General features: G+C 40.6%; 1 protein-coding gene across 2 annotated transcripts in view; it reads left to right on the top strand.

The window, feature by feature from the left end:
- The window catches only part of BEND4 (BEN domain containing 4), a 33,202-nt gene extending 20,212 nt beyond the window's left edge, over positions 1 to 12,990 (top strand). The window contains exons 4-5 of one of the 2 annotated variants that reach the window (XM_022565233.3): positions 2,692 to 2,932; positions 6,521 to 12,990. In XM_022565233.3, coding sequence (XP_022420941.1) covers positions 2,692 to 2,932; positions 6,521 to 6,738 — 459 coding nt within the window. In that variant the 3' untranslated portion in view covers positions 6,739 to 12,990. The remainder of the gene's footprint in view (positions 1 to 2,691; positions 2,933 to 6,520) is intronic. The other variant, XM_022565238.3, reaches the window with a different exon arrangement.
- Positions 12,991 to 21,742: the final 8,752 nt, after the last annotated feature.

Below are 21,742 nucleotides of genomic sequence, written 5' to 3'. Positions count from 1 at the left end.
TTGTTCAAAGTGACTTGACAATAGGTCAGAGTTGGTATAGGTCACCAATACCCTTTTGGCGGCTAATATGAAGAGAATTCTATAAAAATATACAAATAAGGGAAATATCTACATTTCCTCCAGATAGGACTATTTAAAACTTTATTACCCATCATCATCATTATTACTATATAATTTTTATTGTCATTTCAGGCAAATGAGCATCTTCTCAGTAGTATTATTTAATCATATTTGATTTCTATTAGCTGTGCTGAAACAGCATGGGTAACCTCATCCACAACACAGAGCGGTCTGAGTTGTTTGGGGCTATAAATGAGTTTCTCTCTTTCTCCTTCTTCCTTCCTTCCTTCCTCTCTCCCTCTTTCCCTTTCTTTATTTCTTGAAAATGGCCTCCAAATGGTATTTCTACATTTTGGAAGAGCTGTTGAGCCCTTCTATAGGAGTAGATGCTTTCAAGCTTGGAGAGGGCACCTTCCCTGGATTGCCAGCTCTCTCATCTCAAGTACCTCCCATCTTGAAATAGCCTCAGCTCTTGCTTTAGGGGCAACTCTGAATTTGGGGACAGGGTTCCCAGCTGTGCCTTTTGACTTGTGAGACTTTGGGAGAGGATTTAACCTTCTTGGCCAAACAGCCATGGGCATCCTGGCTTGCCAGATGAGCTCACACACCCGAGGGAAAGCTGTTTTTAAAACATACAGTGGGGCTTCCCTGGTGGCGCAGTGGTTGAGAGTCCACCTGCCGATGCAGGGGACGCGGGTTCGTGCCCCGGTCCGGGAAGATCCCACATGCCGCAGAGCGGCTGGGCCCGTGAGCCATGGCCGCTGAGCCTGTGCGTCCGGAGCCTGTGCTCCGCAACGGGAGAGGCCACAGCAGTGAGAGGCCCGCGTACCACAAAAAAAAAAAAAAAAAGAAAAGTAAGAACTCTTCATTGAAGCCGCCGGTATTGAGTGTCTGCTCCGTGCCAGCCGCGGTAGTATTTACTGCATCAGTCACCCACCCGATGGATGTTCGTTGCACCTAGTATATGTCAGGCACTGTTCTTCCTTGCTATCTGCCTCCTCCTCCCCCCAGCCATAACCTTCTGTTCCTTATCTTTGTGGAGGACACCCCCGTTGCACCTGGGAATCATCTTCACTCCTCAGTCCCCCGTACCCTGGCTCAGTGGATTGGTTGCCTGACCACCTTGGTTTTACATCTCTCATCCTCACTTCTCCATCGGCACTGCCCATCACTCCAGTCGTCCCTCCATCTTTCCCCTCCTGCCGTGAAACAGCAGCCTGGGCTGAAGGACCCTTCGGAACCTCTGGGCTGCTGCCCATCTTTTGATCATACATAGTACACAGAGCCAAGGGTTGGTTTATGCTCCCGAGTACTCGTATTTTAAACCCATGATATAATTTAGTTCTTCCCGTGTTATAGATGGGGAAACTCTCGTCCAACAAGTTAAAGTAATTTGCTCAAGAAACAACAAATAAAACCCAGAACCAAGATTTAGTTCAAACCCAGGCTGACTCTAAATTCAAACCACAAACCACCTCCCTCAGCTGCTTCCCTTAAAAAGGACACAAAGTCACACTCCTGCTATTTCAAGGGAGTTTGAATGCTGCGGTGATGAGTTTCCATGGGTATAATTCAGTCACAGTTTCATAGCCATACCTGCTGCCTCTTTCTTTCCTGTTGGCTCCTTTACCATTTGCCCTTCTCAGAGCTTAACTGAACAGAGCACTTTTTTAAATTAAAACCTATCAGTTCCAAATAGTGCCAAATTTATAACCTGTAGTAAATTTGCAGAGTTGTAAAACTGAGTGAGTTTCCCTTCTTTATTTTGTACACCTTAATTACTGGGGAAGAAGTACATTAAAGCTGAGATCATGGGTTAATTAATTTGTCCTGGACTGTAGAATTTTATGGACAACCAGAACTAAAATAATGGTCGTGTAGGTGCAATTGACTAAACATGGCTCATAAATGTTACAGAAATTCCTGTAATTAGTCCCAGTGCAACTATTTAGCCTGGGAATTTTATAGCAGACATAAATTATGAAGGTGAAAAGTAAGAAAAATTTTGAGTTGACATAGTGACATTTGCAGAAGCTATAATTTGAGGAAACTTGTTTTGCATTATTATTAGTGATTATTTTTTTTTTGTTTCCACAATTCCCCCTCTTTAAAATTCACTTTTTAATGTTTCCACTGAAATACAATGGCTATCAGATATTAGGTGCATGAAACACAAAAAAATACCTTATGGAAGTAGCCCACCAGCATCATTTCTAAAAGTACTTAACCGCCAACCAAAGGATGAAGAGACCTGTTTGATCACACTCTTCAAAGTCATTTTTGCATATTTTAATAGATTGAAAAGGAAAGTTACAGGTTATATTTAAATAGTGTTCCCTGTCATTGGATCTTGACACATTTTAACCTACCTGTTAAAAAGCGAGTTATAAATAGCTCCTCTTTCAAAGGTGTTCATTATACCTCATTGGCTCTTGTTATAGAAAATGCAAATGTAATTTGAAAAGTGCCCCGTTCTGAGTGTGAGCAATTACTTGTGCTCTTCAGTACCTGGTTCATTGTCAGTATAGCCACTTGGTTAAAAAGCATGTTTGCCTTTGAAATGGAGATCGCCTGGGCTGCTGGCTGGCTGGCCGGCCAAGTAGGTAATGAGAAAATATTTCGCTTTTCCAGGGAAGCAAGCAGCTGTTGAACAACTATCCTGTCTACATAACGAGCAAACAGTGGGACGAGGCTGTAAATTCTTCAAAGAAAGACGGGAGGCGGCTCCTTCGATACCTCATCAGATTTGTTTTCACAACCGATGAGCTTAAGTACTCATGCGGCCTTGGGAAAAGGAAAAGGTCAGTGCAGTCAGGAGAGACAGGTCCTGAAAGACGCCCTCTGGATCCAGTTAAAGTAACATGCCTCCGAGGTACTGCATCCTTCCACTCAGTGTCCATCTGTGATCTCATTTCACCGCATTGGCTGTGGCTCCCCCGTGCAAGTGTTCAGCCTTTACTGTATTTTGGTTTCTTTCCGCTGAGACGTTATAGGCTTCATGTGGCCCATCTCCTTGGCATCAAGAAGTCCTTTAAAAATTCTTCGTTTGCTTTAGCACTTAATGGCACATAGCACTGCATAGCACCTCATGTTTCACGCTTTAAGTTCAGATTTTCTTTGCTGCCCGGGAAGGCGACCTCCAGCAAAGCTGGAGCGCTGGGGAAAGCACAGAGGAAAAGAAGCCGAGGAGCCTCAAAAATTACCCCAATTTCATTTGCAGCCTATGACACCCTCCCCCAATCTAGCTACCTTCTCAAGAATACTTGGCCCAACTCCTTAAATTTATTTAGAATCAATTTTCCTTAGGCCTAAAGTATTTCTCGCCCACTCAGATTTTATTCTGTTCGGTTTTTTTTAAAGTTTCTGTATTAAAAAATACTACTCAGACAATACCATTTCCTCAGCCTTAACAGCCGATTACTTTGTAGCTGATCCACACTACGGATAGGCCAGGCAGAGGGGAAGGAGGTGTATACGGTTGATTCAGTGGGTGCAAATAAATAAACACAGACAAGTGGAAACATTGTAGTGCCAACAAAAGCTCATTCACACCTGAAAAATCCATATCAAATAGCTCAAATGTTAACCTGCACAGTTCAAGAGTGATTTTATTGGTTGGAAAGACAATAATGATTTACTCTGGACAGGGATCAAAATGTTTCCTGGTGAAGAAATCACACTGAAAAACCTTATCACTGATAAGGCCTTAGTCATCAGAAGGGACACTCACTCCTCCACCCCTCTGGGCCTGCCCACAGTGACGGTCAGCGTGCCTAAGGTGCCTGTGTAGTGTTTGTTAGTAGCGGAGATCCCCAGACCCACCCTGAACTTCTGATTCAGCGGGTCTGGTGTGAAGACGGGGGAGGCACGCATTACTGCACCTCACGACCACCCCAGGTGATTGATGCTGGTGGCCTAGACTTGAGAAAACCACCTAGAATGGAAACACCGGCATTAACTCAGCACAGGTGTGCTGGAGCACCCCCTGTTGGCCAGTCTGAAAATTCTACTTACTCAGAGTGACTGGGTGATCGGACATTTCCAGGGGCTGTCTTAGCAAACTAGCCATAGTTTCCTTTATTCCCCAGCATCATCAGAGCAGACGGAGGCAGCAGAGGCAGTGGTGAGCTTGGGGGCTGTCCTGAGAGCCCGCTCCGCGAGTACTCTGGAAGTTGCCCTGAGACTTACAAGGGAATCAGGATAAGGGGCCCCAGTAGGGTATCCCTTTCCAGAAATCCTTGTTAAACAATTTATATTTTAACAAGCAAGTCAGTGAAACTGAGGGATTAATATACGTCTCAAAGCACTAGTGTCAATGCTGCGGGACCCACTGTGACACCGATGCAGCCCAGGCTGCCTGACCAGAATGTGCACTCTCCAGCAGGGAGAGCTGGGCAGGACCCACAGGCTTCCACCCGCCCATGGGTGGAGAATGCATAGGCAAGAACTGCTGATTGTGTCAGGGGCAGCTGGTTAGAGCATTTATGTCTGTCCCAAAGGCTGAAATCCTGGGACCTTCCTGTGACCTAAATGGGATTCCCTTCCTGCAGATTTATGCTTGCTGACTCCCAGGGTGGACATCCTTGTGGTCAGCAAGATTAGAATGGCCAAGGAAGCCTCAGACAGTTGGACACTTGAGGGATGGAAAGCAGGGTGCTTCGGGGAATGAAATCAGATTCTAGGCTGGCCTGTCCCCAGGGTGGTTTGACCCCGGAAGGAAGGGGGGGTCAGTGATGTGAGGATGCTTCCTATCCGTGTAACAGAATGAGCTCTACTTTTAGCCTGTAGTAGTCTGGCACAACGTTAGGGGAAGTCCTGTTGCAGCAGCGGGCACTGAGGAGGGGGAGGGGGTGGGAGGTGTCACGGAGCAGCACGTTCTTAGAGGGGCGGGGCTGCAGCACCCTCAGCAGTTAGCCTTGACTTCCTCTCGTGGATACTTGGAGTCTTTCATTTCTTTGTGTTCATATGAGAGTGGGGAATCTGGATAGACAGAAACTACTTAAACAGTTATTGAATACTTCCTGAACACATGAGGTAGGGAACCTGAGGAAGACAGAGGAAGAGAAAACAGAATGCCTGAATTCTGGAGTTGATAGCCTGGCTGGAGATGATTTGAGGACATAATGAATAGACGTGAATGCAAAGAAAATAACAGGGAGAGGACTAGATATTTGAGCACTCGTGGTCCCAGAATGCCTCCTTTCTCTCTGCTCAGCATTATAATGACCATGACCTAGGTTTGGAAAGCATCCTTCGGTGTTTCCTAGGCCTGTAGCCCAGCATAGGCCATCTGGTTCCTGACAGTTTTGCAGGGCGAGGAGCTGAATAAACACAGTTGTGTCCCCCAGGAGGGCCACTAGGGCTGGGACTTAGGCGAGGTGAAGGAGTCTCTCACCTCAGGCATGGAGTTGAAGGGGATGCCCCTGCGTCTCTGCTAAGATGGGCACAGTTCAGTTCATGGGATTTTTCGGGTCCAGGTACTTAAAAGCATCAGCTTCCACGGGCAGATAGGGTCGGGATTTCACAAGTAAATTTCAGACAAATCCAGTCCTACAACCAGAACCATTGTCTTGTAGAGGGAGCAGTGCTGGCGAAGAAATGGTGTGTAAATGGCAGTCACCTTGAGCTTTCAGTCAGCTGTGAAAAAAAGCACAGTTTGACTTAGAACTTTTTCCATTTCAGTTTACAGATGTCCATATTAAAATAGCTGTGTAGGAACTATACATGTCCCCTGACTCCCTGAGAAAATAGAGGAAGGGTTAATGTGAGCTCAACCCAAGGGAGGCCAAGTTTGTTTCATTGGAGTCTGAGCTACTTTTTGTATATTCTTTCTTCCAGGCATGCTAATTGCTTTCTGGTGATATTAAATATTTAGAGGAAAAGTCATCTAAAAATATTTGTCAGTACACTTATAGATATCACAATTAGAGAAATAAATATAGCCTGTAGTAACATTTTAAGAATGTGAAAACCTGAACCAAAACTTAGGCAGTTTCTTACTCATTGAGATTTTATGTTTTTGCACTTAATCTACAAATCAGTAGCTGGTTAAAGAATACCATCTAATGATTCTGGAGGTAGTTAACATTCTAAAAATGTGAGCATGTTAACAACAGCGTTTTGAAATGTACTCTTAACTTTTTTTTTACCAAGCATGGTGCATACCACGCCTCGCAAATCAAATTTACCTTTCATAGCAATCGTGCCTTAGAGGGATCACTCTCACTTATGTAATTTTTACTTTTGCACCTGAGTAGAAAATGTGTATGGCGTAAGTTGGGTCTAATAAGTGATATCATCATGGCATTACATCGGATGTCCCATAAAGCTTTTCTTATAGAGCTTCTGTTAAAGTTTAAGCAGCCTTCCTACCATTCGCTGCAAAAACCAGCTGTTTTTCTCTCTCTCTCTTTTTTTTTTTTTTTTTTTTTTTTTTTTACTGTTGTGTGTATTCCCACAGAATTCATTAGGATGCACTGTACCTCCAACCCCGACTGGTGGATGCCCTCGGAGGAGCAGATAAACAAAGTGTTCAGTGACGCTGTGGGTCACGCTCGGCAGGGGCGGGCAGTGGGGACTTTCCTGCACAACGGAGGCTCATTTTATGAAGGGATCGATCACCAGGCTTCCCAGGATGAAGTCTTCAGTAAAAATTCCCAGGATGGGTCTGGTGATTAGTGGACAGAATCTTTCCACACTAGCAGCCGGTCCTCTCAAGAGTTCCAGTTGTGAATGTTCTGTTACCATCACTTTAGAATCCAGAGCATGTCACTCTGTCACATCCTAACGGAGTTAAAGGTTTACACATCCTAAACCTTAACTCTTGACCTACTGCCACAGTTCCTAGTACAAACCCATTTTAGGGTTGTCTGGGAAGTCTATGGAGCCTACAGAGATTTTCAGAATATTACATTATACAAAGAAAAAAATGACAATTGATTTTAAATGATGACTAGTTAGACGGTGAGGGTGAAAAAAGAGAGGTGAGCTCCTGGTCACCTGTCCGAAATCTTCAAGTAAGCTCTGTTTCCTGAGCAGAGCTGGTCCCCACAGAGATTGGGTTAGTGTCCCTGCCCATGGGAGAAGGTAGAGACATGGCGTTATCCTAAGGGACAAGGAACAAGCATTCTCTTTATTTAATTCAAATAAGTTGTCTTTATGTTTTCCAAAGACTTGAATTTATACTTCTCAGCAAAGACATAGGATAGGTGACATTGCATGCTGTGTCTAACATTGACAGAGCCTGTTACTAAAAAGAAACCAGAGATCAGAAGTCACCTGGAGACAATGATTAATTGGAAGTCAGCTGTTATTTTTACCACACAAAAAAATTTCTACTGTGTTGATCAGGAAGGCACTATATGATCTCTGAAGTTAACAGACAGTAATAGTTTTCACCGTATCAGTCAAGAAACATCCAAAGATTCAAAACCATTTTCAGATGCTCGATTTTGTAAGTTCACAGATCCACAGTTTCCATAGCCTTAAATCGGGCTTCGTTGACACAGTGCCAAAGTGATGGGTTGAGCAATGAGCATTTCAGTCCGCTAGTTGTTTGGTGAACTGAGGACCAAACAAGTGATGTGACTGATGGGATTCACTGAGTTGACCAGATGTTCTGGAATTGTATACACACAGCTTCAAGGCCATTCTGACAACTATGCAATGGGCTTGTCTGTAATTTCTCAGAAATTTGAGGGTCTTTTTGTGCTGAGTTGATCTTTAGAATTTGCATAAATCTTGTTTCTTGTCACCGATGGAAATGCTTCATCCCAACTGTTGTGTGCCTCCTTCCCGCCAGTATTCCCCTGAACTACTGGCTCTGGCTGAGTTGGCAGTGACCACTCCCACCCACTTTCCCTGGTTTAATATGTTGAGCATCATCTGTGAAGTTAGTAGTAATGTCTTTGGAACCACTTCTTATCCGCAGATGCTCTAGAGATGCTAGAATCTTTCTGAGTGCTTCAGGTGTGGGTGGGAGGGGAGGCTTCCTTTATCACCCTAATCCAGATGTCTGCATTCTTTCTAGAGTTGAGGGCTAAATGGGCAGCTGTTAGTGAAGGCTGCTAATGTCATCTACAAACACGACTAAGGGTTTTGAAAATGGGTTGGAAATTCATTTCAAGTTTATGAGCATCCATGCATAAAGAGGGTTTTTTGCCACCTTTTGACAAAGTAAAATAATAAATCACCCTTTATCTTCCATAATTAGCATCAACTCTGTGCATGACCCTAGCAATAGGTCCTTGTTTAGCTTTTGTTACGATTATTAGTTTCGCCCACTGAGAAGTTTGTTTATGGAGATGGTCATTTGTCAGATCTGTTAAATGGTATGGGGAGAACTAATATTTCAATCCTGTTTTGGAGCAACTTAGCTAAAATTTGCAGGTAAAGGAAAAGATAAGGGCAAATGCGGTGCTTCTGGGAACGATGAGAATAGTATCTTTGGCTATCCGAGGAAGAAAGATACTCCCTGAGGCGTTTTCAAGGTCTAGAAGTCAATATCTTATAAGAATCTTCGGTGACATGAAATCTTTGCCAGGAGAAAAACACCACCATAATCTCGCCTGTCTTTCCATCTTTCTTTTCCTTTCTTTGCATTGGACTTTAGTTATCCTTACTGCTGAATTCACTGTCCTTTTTTGTTCTATAGCAGCAATATTTGACCACTGCCTTAAAAAAAAAAACAAAAGAACTTCCAATTCTTATCGTTTCCCTGAAAGCTTGCAAATTCCACACATGTTCACATCTACGCGTCATCATGGAGTCGCGTGTTGGGCTGATCTTCACGGAAGGTGGTGATGGAGCATTTCTGCATTCACTCTCCATAGCCTTACAGGTTGGCATCCTTACGACAAGTGCTTGCTCCACTCCTGTTATCATCCCCTGAGAAGGCTCCTGGGGTCAGGAGGCTCTGCCCCTCAAGGCCCCTGGTTGCACCAGCCTTTGCTCGAAGGTACACCTGGTCTCTTCCTCCCACCCCTATTTTCAGGTGAATTATCTCTCTATCAGCTGTTTTCCAATACTTCACAAATTCTAAAATGTTAAGAGCTGCACACTGGTCATCTCTTATGCACATGAGCGATCCAGGCCCAGAAAGATGACTGACTTAGCATCACACGGCCAGTTCTAACGCCTCTCCTGGGTCTAGGACCTACGATCCCCTGTCCCCAGTCAGACGTTCCATTCCAGTCTTCACCGTTGATGTAGTTGCTGTGTTCCTTTAGCCGAACCCCCCGCCTGACCCAGGCACCAATGGCCCTTGGGCTGTGACACAGTATCTGCCTGGCTGTTCTGCTTTATCCTCTCCTTAGTCCGTGTCACATGCTGCTACTTGCACTTCCCCTCTAAGGCTGGAAACCTGGCTTGTGGTGGTTGCCTGCATGGTCACCTGATTTTCAAATCAGGGTTTGCAAGGATCGTTCACTTATTTTTTTGGTAAGGCCATCGCAGCCTCTGTAGCAAGGTTAAAAGCTCACCAGTGAGAAGATTGGATGCTCTCACTGCTCTGTCAGCCTTTCCGTTGATCTCTTTGGAGACCTGGAGACCTGTATATTTTCTTGATTTGATCTTCTACATCTTTGTCTGGCAGTTGGACAAATTGCTCTCTTGAGGAGACATTCATACTCACGTCAGCTTTTAGCAGCTTCCCTGAGTCATTTTAGCATTGGAATAACATAGATTGAATTAAAACAGCTCAGGATGCAGCTTTGCTCCACCTCATTGGTGAGAGAAAAGGTCATAGGTCTGGCCTGACACCACAGACCAAATTTGGTATTTTGTCAGTGACTGGGCATGGTTCATAATCCCATCTATCAAGGGAACCATACCTACTCTCAGTGACAGTGTCTTGATGTGTCCTGAGTTTTCCCAAATTAAAGTCACATCACAAAGAGCATGCCTGCTTTCCCAGTGAATGGAACGCCAAGTGCAGTTCCGCTTGGCCCAGCGTAACCCTTCAGTGATCTGTTTGGGGGATGTAGGCCAGGAACCGGGAGATGGGGTGGGGAGATGCGTCATATTCTGCGAGCAGTTACTACGCTCCCATTTCTCACGGTCTCTTTTGAAGGTCCGCCATTCACAATCTCATGGTTTAACCTCAGTATTAAATGCTTTGGAGAAAAACTGTCAATTGAAAATACTCAGCCCTGAACCCAGGCTCCACTCTCTTGGTTGAGAATTTCCACCAGAGCACTGAGACTACTGTCACCATTTTTGTTTCATAAGGCTTCACTAGGAACGGAGAGGATAGTATTAGAGCATTTGCTGGAAATAGTCATCATCTCCTTTGGTAGGGGAATTGGGAGATATGTTATACATGTGGCTACTTCATAGCTGTAGGGCAAGTGGGTCATTTTATATTCTGGATCTTTCTTAGCCCTTCATCAGTCATAAACACATTGACCTGAGAGAATTGTTCACCAGGATTATAAGGCGATATAAATTACTCAATATCTTATTTGATCCAGCTTCTCCATGTGTCAGATATCGATAGAATGGTTAAGTCCAGGGTATTCTTGTAATATCAGATGTTTTCCAAAAATCTAGACAATAATACAAACTTGGGAATCTCCAAGTTCGTGATGTCTACATTTTCCTGCCACCTTTAATGGCTTGACCTCCTGTTGCTGCCAGAAAACGGATGGAGCATCAAGTAGGATGAAGCATGCACTGTTTTCCGGAAAGCAAGCATACGTTGCCCTCATTTGAATTCTGTCATTCAGCGTGTACTCTAGAACCTAAACCCAGTACCCACTGACTACCTCTTTAGTTTTTCTTAGATTTCTGTCATTTTTAAAAGTCTCATTCTTGGACAACTTCGTTTTAAAAAAGATTAAACTTTTCTCATTTCACAGTACAGATGTTTGTAATTTTTGACAGCTCTTATATACCAGTTTTTAGAAATGTAATAGAAAGTGATTTTGCACATATGGTGCAAGCCTTGCTGGTACGTGTTTAATGTGGTGACACTTGCCAAAACTGCTTGGCAAAACATGTCAAATAGGATGCTTGAGTCAGAACTCTAGTGTAAATGTGTCTAAACAGCAGTATGTATCATTATGATATATTTTTGTAAACATAGTGATGGCTTCTTTCAGTCGTGTAAGTACTGGATAAAAATAACCACTTCACTTGAATAATGTAGAAAAATGTCACCCAGTTGATGGCCCTCCGCAGTTACTTACATTTTATCAGCCAGTGGCATCACTTCTTCCATTTGTGTTATTATTTAGAGGAGAGTGAAGAATTGATACCAGACAGCATGGAGTGCAAAAATAATAACTCACCAATACTTGCCTCCTAATTAAAATTCAGAACTATAACGGATATGTTTACACGCTAGAGACCACTTTCACCCTCCTCAGCGTATTCAATTGCAAGAAACATTGAGAGGTCTGGGCTTCACTCATCTAATGACCAGCTCGGTAAGCTTGGCTCTTGAAAGCACTAAATTACCAGATCTTTGTGGTAAAAATAACCAGATTAAATTTCCTCATGACCATCCATAGCTGGCTAATATATAGGCTAGGTTTTCACTGAATCACAATTCCCCAAATTACAGTGAAAATTCATCTGCTAAGCTGACTTATTCAAAAGCCTGTTCATTCTCAGAATAATTGCCCCACTACAAGTAGCCAGATGGGTCTTATGCACATTGGAAACCTGTTTAGGCCCATTCAAAACCACCAACAATAACAATAGCTATAGCTTATATACATCGAGCCCTTGTGCACCAGGTACTTTGGTAAGCACTTTAATGCATCCTCTCATTTTAATCCTCACAACCACCCTCTAGGGTGTTATTGTTACCACCCCATTTTATTGATAAGGACACTGCCTAAGGTACTCAGCTAATAAGAGGAAATCTTTGGGTTTAGTAAGCAGAATGACTAGTTCAGTTTTCCCTAGTAGTTAAGGTTCTCAAACCCCTTAAACACTCTGGAATGGATTTGTTGTTTAATTGAAGTAGTGAATAAATTAAAATCTGTTCACATTTCTGTCATAGATTCCCAGTACAAAAACGCAGGGATATAAAAGCAAAACTTTGAACTCAGTGACGTGATGGTCTTTGGGAACGGCGAGATGGTAGAAATGGCCCTGGACATCAGTTAGCCAATGTCCATTCACTTTTCACATTTGTTGTATTCATAGCCTTAGAATTGATGAGTCTGGTTTGGAAGGGAGGGTTTCAATCTATGATGTCACTGTGAGAACTGTTGTGAAGTTTTTGTAGGAAAATACAGTAATCCGTTCTTTCCCGTAGTTGTGGCTTTAACATCTCTGGCTGTGTTTAAGTTCAAGAGCTTGCCATGGCCACCAGGGCCTGGCTTTGTTTCTAAAGAATAGGGCATGCCAGTCCATGAGAGGGGTCCTGGAACCTTCAAGGTCACTGGTCTAGTCCGACCCTGCCCCATTTAAGCATTGCCCTTGTGTGTCTCTCCTCTCTGGAACTTCATGTAGCAGCCTAACACTGGGGCCAACTTGCCTTTACTCTATTTTCTATGATGAACACTTGTGGAGAAACTGTGACAAATCCATTGATCCTAATATTTTTATTGTTGAAGTCTTGTTGATGCTCTATGAATAATTTCTATTTGATTGTACTGTGTAGAGTTAAAACCCACCAGAGGTATGTTAATAAAACTATAAATGCGTAGTGTAATATAGAATAGCAAGATTTTTTGTGAACAATTTATATAGAAGAGTAAGTTGTTTTTTAAGTGTTAGGCACTTTCCTTTTAGGAACTTAAAATGTTATAAGAGTTTTCTAAACATTCAATATTTTTAATTATAAGAAACATTTGTTACTAGAGCCAGTTATTTCAGGTGTTCTAACTGGAGTATTGATTTTATTACCTCATATACCTCTAGAATGCCATATGTTCTGTTGGAGATGAAATTGCACAATAAACGTCAAGTCTCTGTTAAGTGTTTTAACTTGCTTTTTGCATCTTTCTCCAATTCAACCAGACGCTTTTCTGGTTTGTTTGTTTGTTTTTAAACAGAAAAGATGGTTATGTCAGGGAACCGACCAGAACTCATCCAAAAATTCACTTGATCTAGTGAATGAATGGGACAACCAGTGATGATCCAGGGACATGTAATCCAAGATTTCTGTACAGTATTTTGTACATTCACATTTTAAACATACATGCTTCTGTAGTTCCATTCTATCAGGGAGAGGAGGAACCCCACAGCTGCTACTCTTGACCTTTAGCAGTAAACAGACGCTGCTTGTTTATGGTTTTTGAACAGTGACCTGACTACAAAAGCAAAGTAGCTATGGCTAAATAAGGTGGCATAGTGGTGGCTTCCCACTTTCAGTTATTACGTAAAATATAAATCTGATGTATCAACCATCACTGAACAGCGAAACTGAATAAGTGTCATTCATAAGTAAAAACTAAGACAAAACACATTTTTCATTTTAGGGAAAAGAGATGTTTTATTTTTGCCCTACAAGATGCAATGTTCTGAACAGTAGTTTTGGATGAAAAAATAATAATTTAGTCCAAATAATTTGAGTTTGAATTGGGATATCAATTAAAATGAAATTTAAATTATTTTATTGTTCTAAAGCATTAAAAGAGGATTATTAAGTAACTTCGGTTTTTTAATATTTTGTAGCAGGTCACACAGAGTAAAAGCTACAGATCAAAAAAGTATTAGGAACAAATTCAGCAAGGTTACAGAATACAAGATCGATATACGAAAATCAACTGTATTTCTATACACTAACAATAAACACTCTGAAAATGAAACTTAAAAAACAATTTTATTTTCAATAACATCAGAAAGAACAAAATACTTAGGAATAAATTTTAAAAAGCAAATGCCAGACTTGTACACTGCAAACTACAACACATTATTGGAAGAAATTTTAAAAGATCTAAATAGCGGGAAGATATCCCACGATAATGGAGTGGAAGAATCGATATTGTTAAGATGGCAATACTCCCCAAATTGATCTACTGGTCCATTGCAATTTCTATCCAAATCTCAGGTGACTTCTCTGCAGAAATTGACAAGCTTATCCTAAAGTTCTGATGGAAATGCAAGGAATCCAGATAGCCAACAAAAATCCTTACGTTTGCGGTCAGTTGATTTTTAACAAGGGTGCCAAGATAATTCAATGGGGAAAGAATAGTCATTTCAACAAATGATCCTGAGACAACAGGGTATCCACATCCAAAAGAATGAAGTTGGACCCCTACTTTTATACCATGTGCAAAAAATAATTGAAAATAGATCATAGACCTAAATGGAAGAGCTAAAATTATAAAACTCTTAGAAGAAAACACAGGCGTGAATCTTCTTGGGTTAAGCCATGTTTTTTTCAATATGACACCGGAAAGCATAAGTGACAACAAAAAGAAAAGATAAATTGTACTTCAAAATGAAAAACTTTTGTGCTTCCAAGAACAACATGAAGAACAAAAAGATAACCCACAGAATGGGAGAAAATATTTGCAGATTATATATCTGATAAGAAACTTGTAGCCAGAATATATAGATCTCTTACAATTCAACAATAAACACAAATAACCTAATTAAAAGTGGGCGAGGGTTCTGAATATACATTCTCCAAGGAAGATACAAATGGCCAATAGGCACATGAAAAGATGCTCAACATCACCAGTTATTAGGGAAATGCAAATTAAACCACAGTGAAATACCAATGAAAAAGATACACAGTAACAAATACTAGCTAGGATATGGACAGATTGAAACCTTCATACATTGCTGGTAGGAAGTAAAATGGTGCAAGTCACTTTGAAAAACAGTTTGGCAACTCCTTAAAAAGTTAAATATAGGTTATCCTTTGACCCAGCGATTCCACTCATGGGTATATACCCCAGAGAATTGGAGACATGTCTACACAAAAACTTGTACACAAATGTTCACAGGAGCCCTATGATACCAAAAAGTGGAATCAATCCAAATGTCCATTAATTGATGAATGGACAAACAAAATGTGGTATATCCACACAATGGAGTGTTGTTCAGTCACAAAAAAGGAATGAAATACTAATACATACTACAACATGGATGAACCCTTTAAAGTTGATTACACATTCATGCAATATATTTACTGAGAGCCTGATGTGCTTGGCCCTGTGTCAGGTACCGTGTCCCAAGAACCAAATAAATACAGCCAGCGGCTGAATAACTAGTTGGAGAAAAATGACCAAGACCTATTATGAATTATGAGAAAATCCCAAGTTCCAGTAGGCAACTTGTTCCCCCAATAAAGCTGTATTTACAAAGCTGAATCAGGCATAGAATGAGAGAAAATAAAGATCACTGAGTCTGTCTCTATCGTACCAAAATAGTTCAATTTGACCATATCAGCCAAAGTACATGCCAATTCAGGGAAAGAATTATTCATACATAATTTGGTGTGCTCCCAAATCCTGGTTGAATCATTCTATTTTCTCTTTTCCTTTTTCCCCCCTCCCCTTAAAGCTGTTGCTCAGGCCTCACATAGACACCATCCTAGTGATACATACCTGATGTTTCAACCGGTGTGTCAGGAAACAGATGGCACGGTTGATTTGAGAAGAGCTGGATAAAAACACTTAGTCCAAAGGTGTGAGCAGGGTAGCCTGAAACTACAATGGGGAGTGTAGTGTCCAGACCTTGCACTGGCAGGGCACTGTCATCGGCCTGAAGAGGTGAGGTGAGCCTGTGGGTGTACTGGAATGAGGGCTCCCTGCTAGGAAATGTGATCTCCACGTGAGGAAACATGGTTAGACTCGGCAGAGCCTGCAGGGAGGGAGCCAGGAGAATCAGTACCCTTACTTCTCAACTCACTTCTGTCTCCTCACGATGCTCCCCTCTAGCTGCGAGCAACTGGAAACCGGAGGGCAGGAGAGCACCTTGATGTCCACACAAGTCAGCCCCCTGGGACGTAGAGCAAGGCGGAGGCACAGTAAAGGGAAGAAGTTAATCACAATTGATCGTGGGGATGAGTTAAGATAGTTCAAAGATCTCTTTGGTTCCCCTTCACTGAAATCTTGAGCGTCGACATCTTTACATAAATGACCTTTTAATTTTTAATAATTTGAATAGTTAACATTTTTTAAGTCAGTAGTTGAATGCTTTACTATCGTTATCGCAGTGAACCTTCTTACAGCCTACGAGGTAAACGCTAATATTATCCCCACTCTACAGATGAGTAAACTGATGCTTAGAGACATGTGCCCAAGGTCACAGAGCTAGTGGTGGTGAAGCGCTAAAGGCCAGGTGCTGATCCAGGCGGCCCATTCCAGGTGAGAAGCCCGTGTTTCACTGACTCCAATAAAACTGATCTTTGAAGATGTGCAAGGCTGAGGGAAAAAGTTGCAACAATGAGGCTGATAAAACAGTAACTACTTCTTAAGTCTACCCAGCTTTGGCTGATCCAACTATAATTCATTTCTCAACGTGGCCCGAGAAGACTGATGCTCAAAATCCTGGAAAAATTCCCAGATGAATATTGGTGCAGTTTCTGTGTCCCAGGTGAGTCTTGGTTCTGATTCAGTCCTAAAGATCCGTAGAGACACAGTCTCAATGCCTCTGTCAGTAGTCCTCTGTATTCATTGATCCTGATGTTTAAGAAATATGCTTGCCTCTATGAATGAATGGAGAGATAGATAGATAGATGATAGGTAGATAAGGTGGGATGAGTTACATCAAAATAGCATATCTTGTGGACCTTGTACTTATGCATTGTCAAATTTTAATAAATGAGGTTAAAACATGGTTTTGAAATACAGCTTTAAGATGTGTATCTTTATTCTCATCTAACAAAAATATTACAGACTACAGTGGTTAGAATTCCAGACTTTCACTCTCGGGGGCCCGGGTTCAATCCCTGGTCGGGGAACTAAGATCCCACATGCTGCAACTAAGAGTTCGCATGCCGCAACTAAGACCCAGCGCAGCCAAATAAATAATATTTTTTTAAAAATCATTCTTTTCGCAACTTGGAAAGAAAAGGATGAATAACTTTCAAAATAATTGCCGGTGACAGCCCTTCATACTCAAGAGACTCTGTTAGAAATATATCACGTGGCTCCAAGCATGCTAAAGTTGAAAGAATTGTTTTATTAGTAACTTACCTTACTTATAGTCAACTTCTAGCTTGGTGGCTTTGTAATAGTTTCAAAGTCTTCAATATGTTTGTATAAGAAGAAAATGACTGTAAAGCAATTATACTCCAATAAAGATGTTAAAAAAAAAAAGAAAATGACTTTTTCCATTGAGGACCTGCAAATAGGTCATCCCGTTAAACTATCATGGTATCCTGCTGCTCTCATAGCACTTATGAAAGTATTATATATATTTGTATGATTCTTTGTATAAAGTTTGTATGCCTCATGAGACTTTTAACTCTATGATATCAGGGGACATATTAATTCTTTCACCTTTTTATATCTTTTGCCTACCACAGAACCTGGCATATTGTATGGAGTGTCAAAATATTTTAACGCGTTTGTGTACTGTGCTCGTGTATGTGTATATACATAGATAATGAACACAGCAAGAAGCTTTTAAAAGATTTGAAGAGGTTTGTGGGAAATGACTTAGGTTGTCCTCACTGTGGCAGCGCCGGCACCATTTCATCCCACTCCCTCAACTGCGGAGAATCTACGCACATCCTGACCTGTGATGGAGAGTGAAGACAGATGGGAAAACCCTCAAGAAATAATTCAATATAGCTTCACTGTAATTCGAAAAGCAAGAATTTATTTTAGTTATACAGGCATGCGGAAATGTAAATGTCAATCATATTCACAGCTCTTAGAAGACATAGGGGTTTAGTTCTCCAAATTATTCTACACACAGGTAGCTAGAATGCATACACACACACACTACTACAGTACCTTGGCATTAGATAGAGCACAGAGACCTTGGAAGACGGGGGACCTGAATTGAAATCCCAGCCCCAATACATAAATTACTTAAATCTCTCCAGGTCTCAGTTTCCTTATCTGTAAAATATCTACCTCTTTGAGTTAACGTAAGAATTGAAGCTAACATCTTGCTATTTGTTTTCTATTTGACTCATCTTTTCTTTGTTCCTTGACTTGTTTTGGATTTATTATTTATTATGTTTCCATTTTATCTCCACTGTTGGCTTATTAGCTATACCTCTTTGTGTGTGTGTGTGTGTGTGTGTTTGCGCGCACATGCGCCCGCGTGTGTTTTAGCGGTTGCTCCATGACTTAACAATATACATCTTTAACATCGCGGGCTGCCTTGAAATAAAGACATACCACTTCATTAACAGTGTAAGAATCTTACAACAATGCACTTCCCTTGCGCTATTGCTGTCATATATTTTAATTCTACATTTTATGGGTTTTTAAACTCAATTCCATTTTGGTCAAAGAACATACTTTGTATGATTTAAATCCTTTTAACTTTATTGACACATGTTTTATGGCGAAGCACATGGCCTTTATTGGTAAATATTCCAAGTGACCTTCAAAAGAATGTTCATTTCTGTTTTGGGATGGAATGTACTATAAATATCAAATAGGTCAAGTTAGTTGATAGTGTCCTTCACATCTTCTGTATGCTTACTGATTTTTCAGTCTACTTTGATTATTGTGAGAGGGGCGTTGTGTGGATTTATCTATTTCTCTTTCAGTTCTATCAGTTTTGCCTCACATATTTTGAAACTCTGATAATGAGACTGATTTCTTTAACCAAGAAACCAGAATTTATATGCTCAGATAAGTATTACTCTTCAAATTAGTAATTGCCTTGAAAGGACATGAACTCATTAAAACAATATTCATGTTGTTTCTAGGGCTCCTCCTACAGAATGAAATGATAAACTGCAAACACAAAATAGATTTCATTACAGTGTTCCTTATTTTTAACCCAAAATAATAACCAGCATATACCCATCCACCATGTTCATCAGTCTTGGATCCAGCTAGCTTTGACTGCTTCCCAAAACATTCCATTTATCCTCAAAAGATGAAGATATCCATCACTTCATCAGGCCTATTTTTGCAAATGAGTTACAAATATTATAGTTAACTCTCAAGCAGGTGTTCCAAACATATCCTAAAGATGGCAGCATTGTTAGACTAAGGCAATAGCTTACACAAGGGATCAGTTTTAAAGGAACACATAGTTGAGCTTTAATGTTTATTAAAAATACTGTTGACATTATTTTATGATCATACTTTGGATACAATTCAGGATTTACTCCCAATAATTAATTATGTAAGAATGCATTCTTTATGAGAATTCATAGTGATCTCTCTTTAAAAAGTGTTTCAATTTTACAACCACAGTAACTATCAAATGTCTTTAGAGATACGTTTATTGTAAAAGATGAGATATTACTGTGCCAGCAGCCTTAATATACAACATCTGAAAATAATCTTAGCCTTTGATAGTCAAAGTGTGGTCCATGGGCCAGCAGCTTTACCATTAATTACTTTAGAATTAATTGATACCTACTGAATCAAAAAATCTGCGTTTTAACAAGATTCCCAGCTGATTTGTATACAGGTTAAAATTTGAGAAACACAGCTCTAGCTGATCCTATGAAGAGACAACAAAGTTTACAATGCCAATGAAAATAACTAATGAAGATAAGGAAGCTCTTTTCTGATAGAATAGTCAGTGATGACTCTCTTTATTAAGGAGAAAATTAATTCTACAGTTAAGTTTTAGGAAAGTAAATCTTCAAGAGGAGTTGAGCTGAATGTAGTGGACCACAGACGAATTTCAAAAAATTAAGTAAGAAACCATAAATCTCCTAGAAGAAAACGTAGGCGGTAAGCTCCTTGACTTCAGTCTTGGCAATGATTGTTTTGGATTTGACACCAAAAGCAAAGACAACAAAAGCAAAAATAAACAAGTGAGACTACATCGAACTAAAAGGCTTCTGCATAACAAAGGAAACCATGAACAAAATGGAAAGGCAACCTACCAAATGGGAGAAATATTTGCAAATCACGTGTCTGATAAGGGGTTAATATCCAGAATATATATAAAGAACACATACAATTCAGTAGCAAAAGAAAAAAATCTTGATAAAAAATGAGCAGAGGATCTAAATAGACATTTTTCCAAAGAAGACATACAAATGGTCAACAGGGAACATGAAAAAGTGCTCAACATCACTAATCATCAGGGAAATGCAACTCAAAACCATGAGATGCCACCTCACACCTGTTAGAATGGGTATTGTCAAAAAGGTAAGAAATAATAGGCATTGGTGCGAGTGTGGAGAAGAAGGAACCCTTGTGCACTGCTGGTGGGAATGTAAATTGGTGCAGCCACTGTGGAAAACAGTATGGAGTTTCCTCAAAAATCAGAAGTAGACCTATCATATGATCCTGCAATTCCACTTCTGGGTATTTATTTGAAGAAAACAAAAACACTAATGATGCTCATTGCATCATTATTTACGATAGCCCAGATATAGAAACAACCTAAGCATTCATCAGTGGATAAAGGGATAAAGAAAATGTGGTATACAAACCGAACAAAAACAAACACGTAGATGCAGAGAACAGAGTAGTGGCTACCAGAGAAGAAGGGTGTGGAGGATGAAATCGGTAAAGGGGATCAACTGTATGGTGACAGATGGAAAATAAATTTTTGGTGGTGAGCGTGTTGTAGAAATGTACACATGAAACTTACATAATAATGTTACCTCAATAAGAAAAAAAAAATGTGTATATATAATATATATGTATGCATATACACACACAATGGAATGTTATTCTGTCATAAAGAAGGAAATCTTGCCATTTGCAGCAACATGGATGGACCTGGAGGGTGTTATGTGCAGTGAAATAAGAGAAAGACAAATATGATATATGATATCATTTATATGTGCAATCTAAAAAACAAAACAAACAAAACCCAAACTTACAGGGCTTCCCTGGTGGCTCAGTGGTTAAGAATCCGCCTGCCAATGCAGGAGACACGGGTTCGAACCCTGGTCCGGGAAGATCCCACATGCCACTGAGTAATGAAGCCCGTGCGCCACAACTACTGAGCCCGCGCGCCTAGAGCCCGTGCTCTTTAACAAGAGAAGCCACCGCAATGAGAAGTCCGCGCACCACAACGAAGAATAGCCTCCGCTCGCCGCAACTAGAGAAAGCCTGCGCGCAGCAACAAAGACCCAACAGAGCCAAAAATTAAAAAAAAATTTTAAAAGACAAGTTCATCATAGGAAATCTCTAAATGACACACACACAAAAAGAATCATGTATGAGCATTGTTACTATTTAGTGTGTGTATTTCCTTTTAGGCCTTTTTCTATGTACATAAAATTGAAATTTTCCTTAATATACTAGGGTCCTATTTATTTTTCCACTAAAAAATTAGTCAAGCATTTCTAAAGTTGGCAAAACTAATTCTTGATCATAAAATATTTTTGTATGAATAATGAAATAATGAAAAGTAAAGGACGTCTCCCACCCCAGTCCCAACCTTTAACAGTGACAACTTAAAGTGATAGGTGCGTATTCTTAGGTTTTTCTCTATCATAAGCATTTTGTCATCTTATTAAGTATTCTGCCAAAAATGATTCCAAAGACTGCATTATAGTCTGTCTATCTTACAAATACGCCATACTTTGTTTAACTATTTACCTAATTATTTTCAAATTTTTTTATACTAGAGCAATGCCATTTCCTTAGATTGCATTCCTACAAGT

The sequence above is a fragment of the Delphinapterus leucas genome, chromosome 5, assembly GCF_059928025.1.
Source record: "Delphinapterus leucas isolate spDelLeu-1000000601 "Yukka" chromosome 5, BTC_Dleu_Yukka2, whole genome shotgun sequence".
NCBI classification, from domain to species: Eukaryota; Metazoa; Chordata; class Mammalia; order Artiodactyla; family Monodontidae; genus Delphinapterus; species Delphinapterus leucas.
Note: the sequence above shows the minus strand (reverse complement) of the source record. Positions and strands in the feature narration are given on the sequence as shown.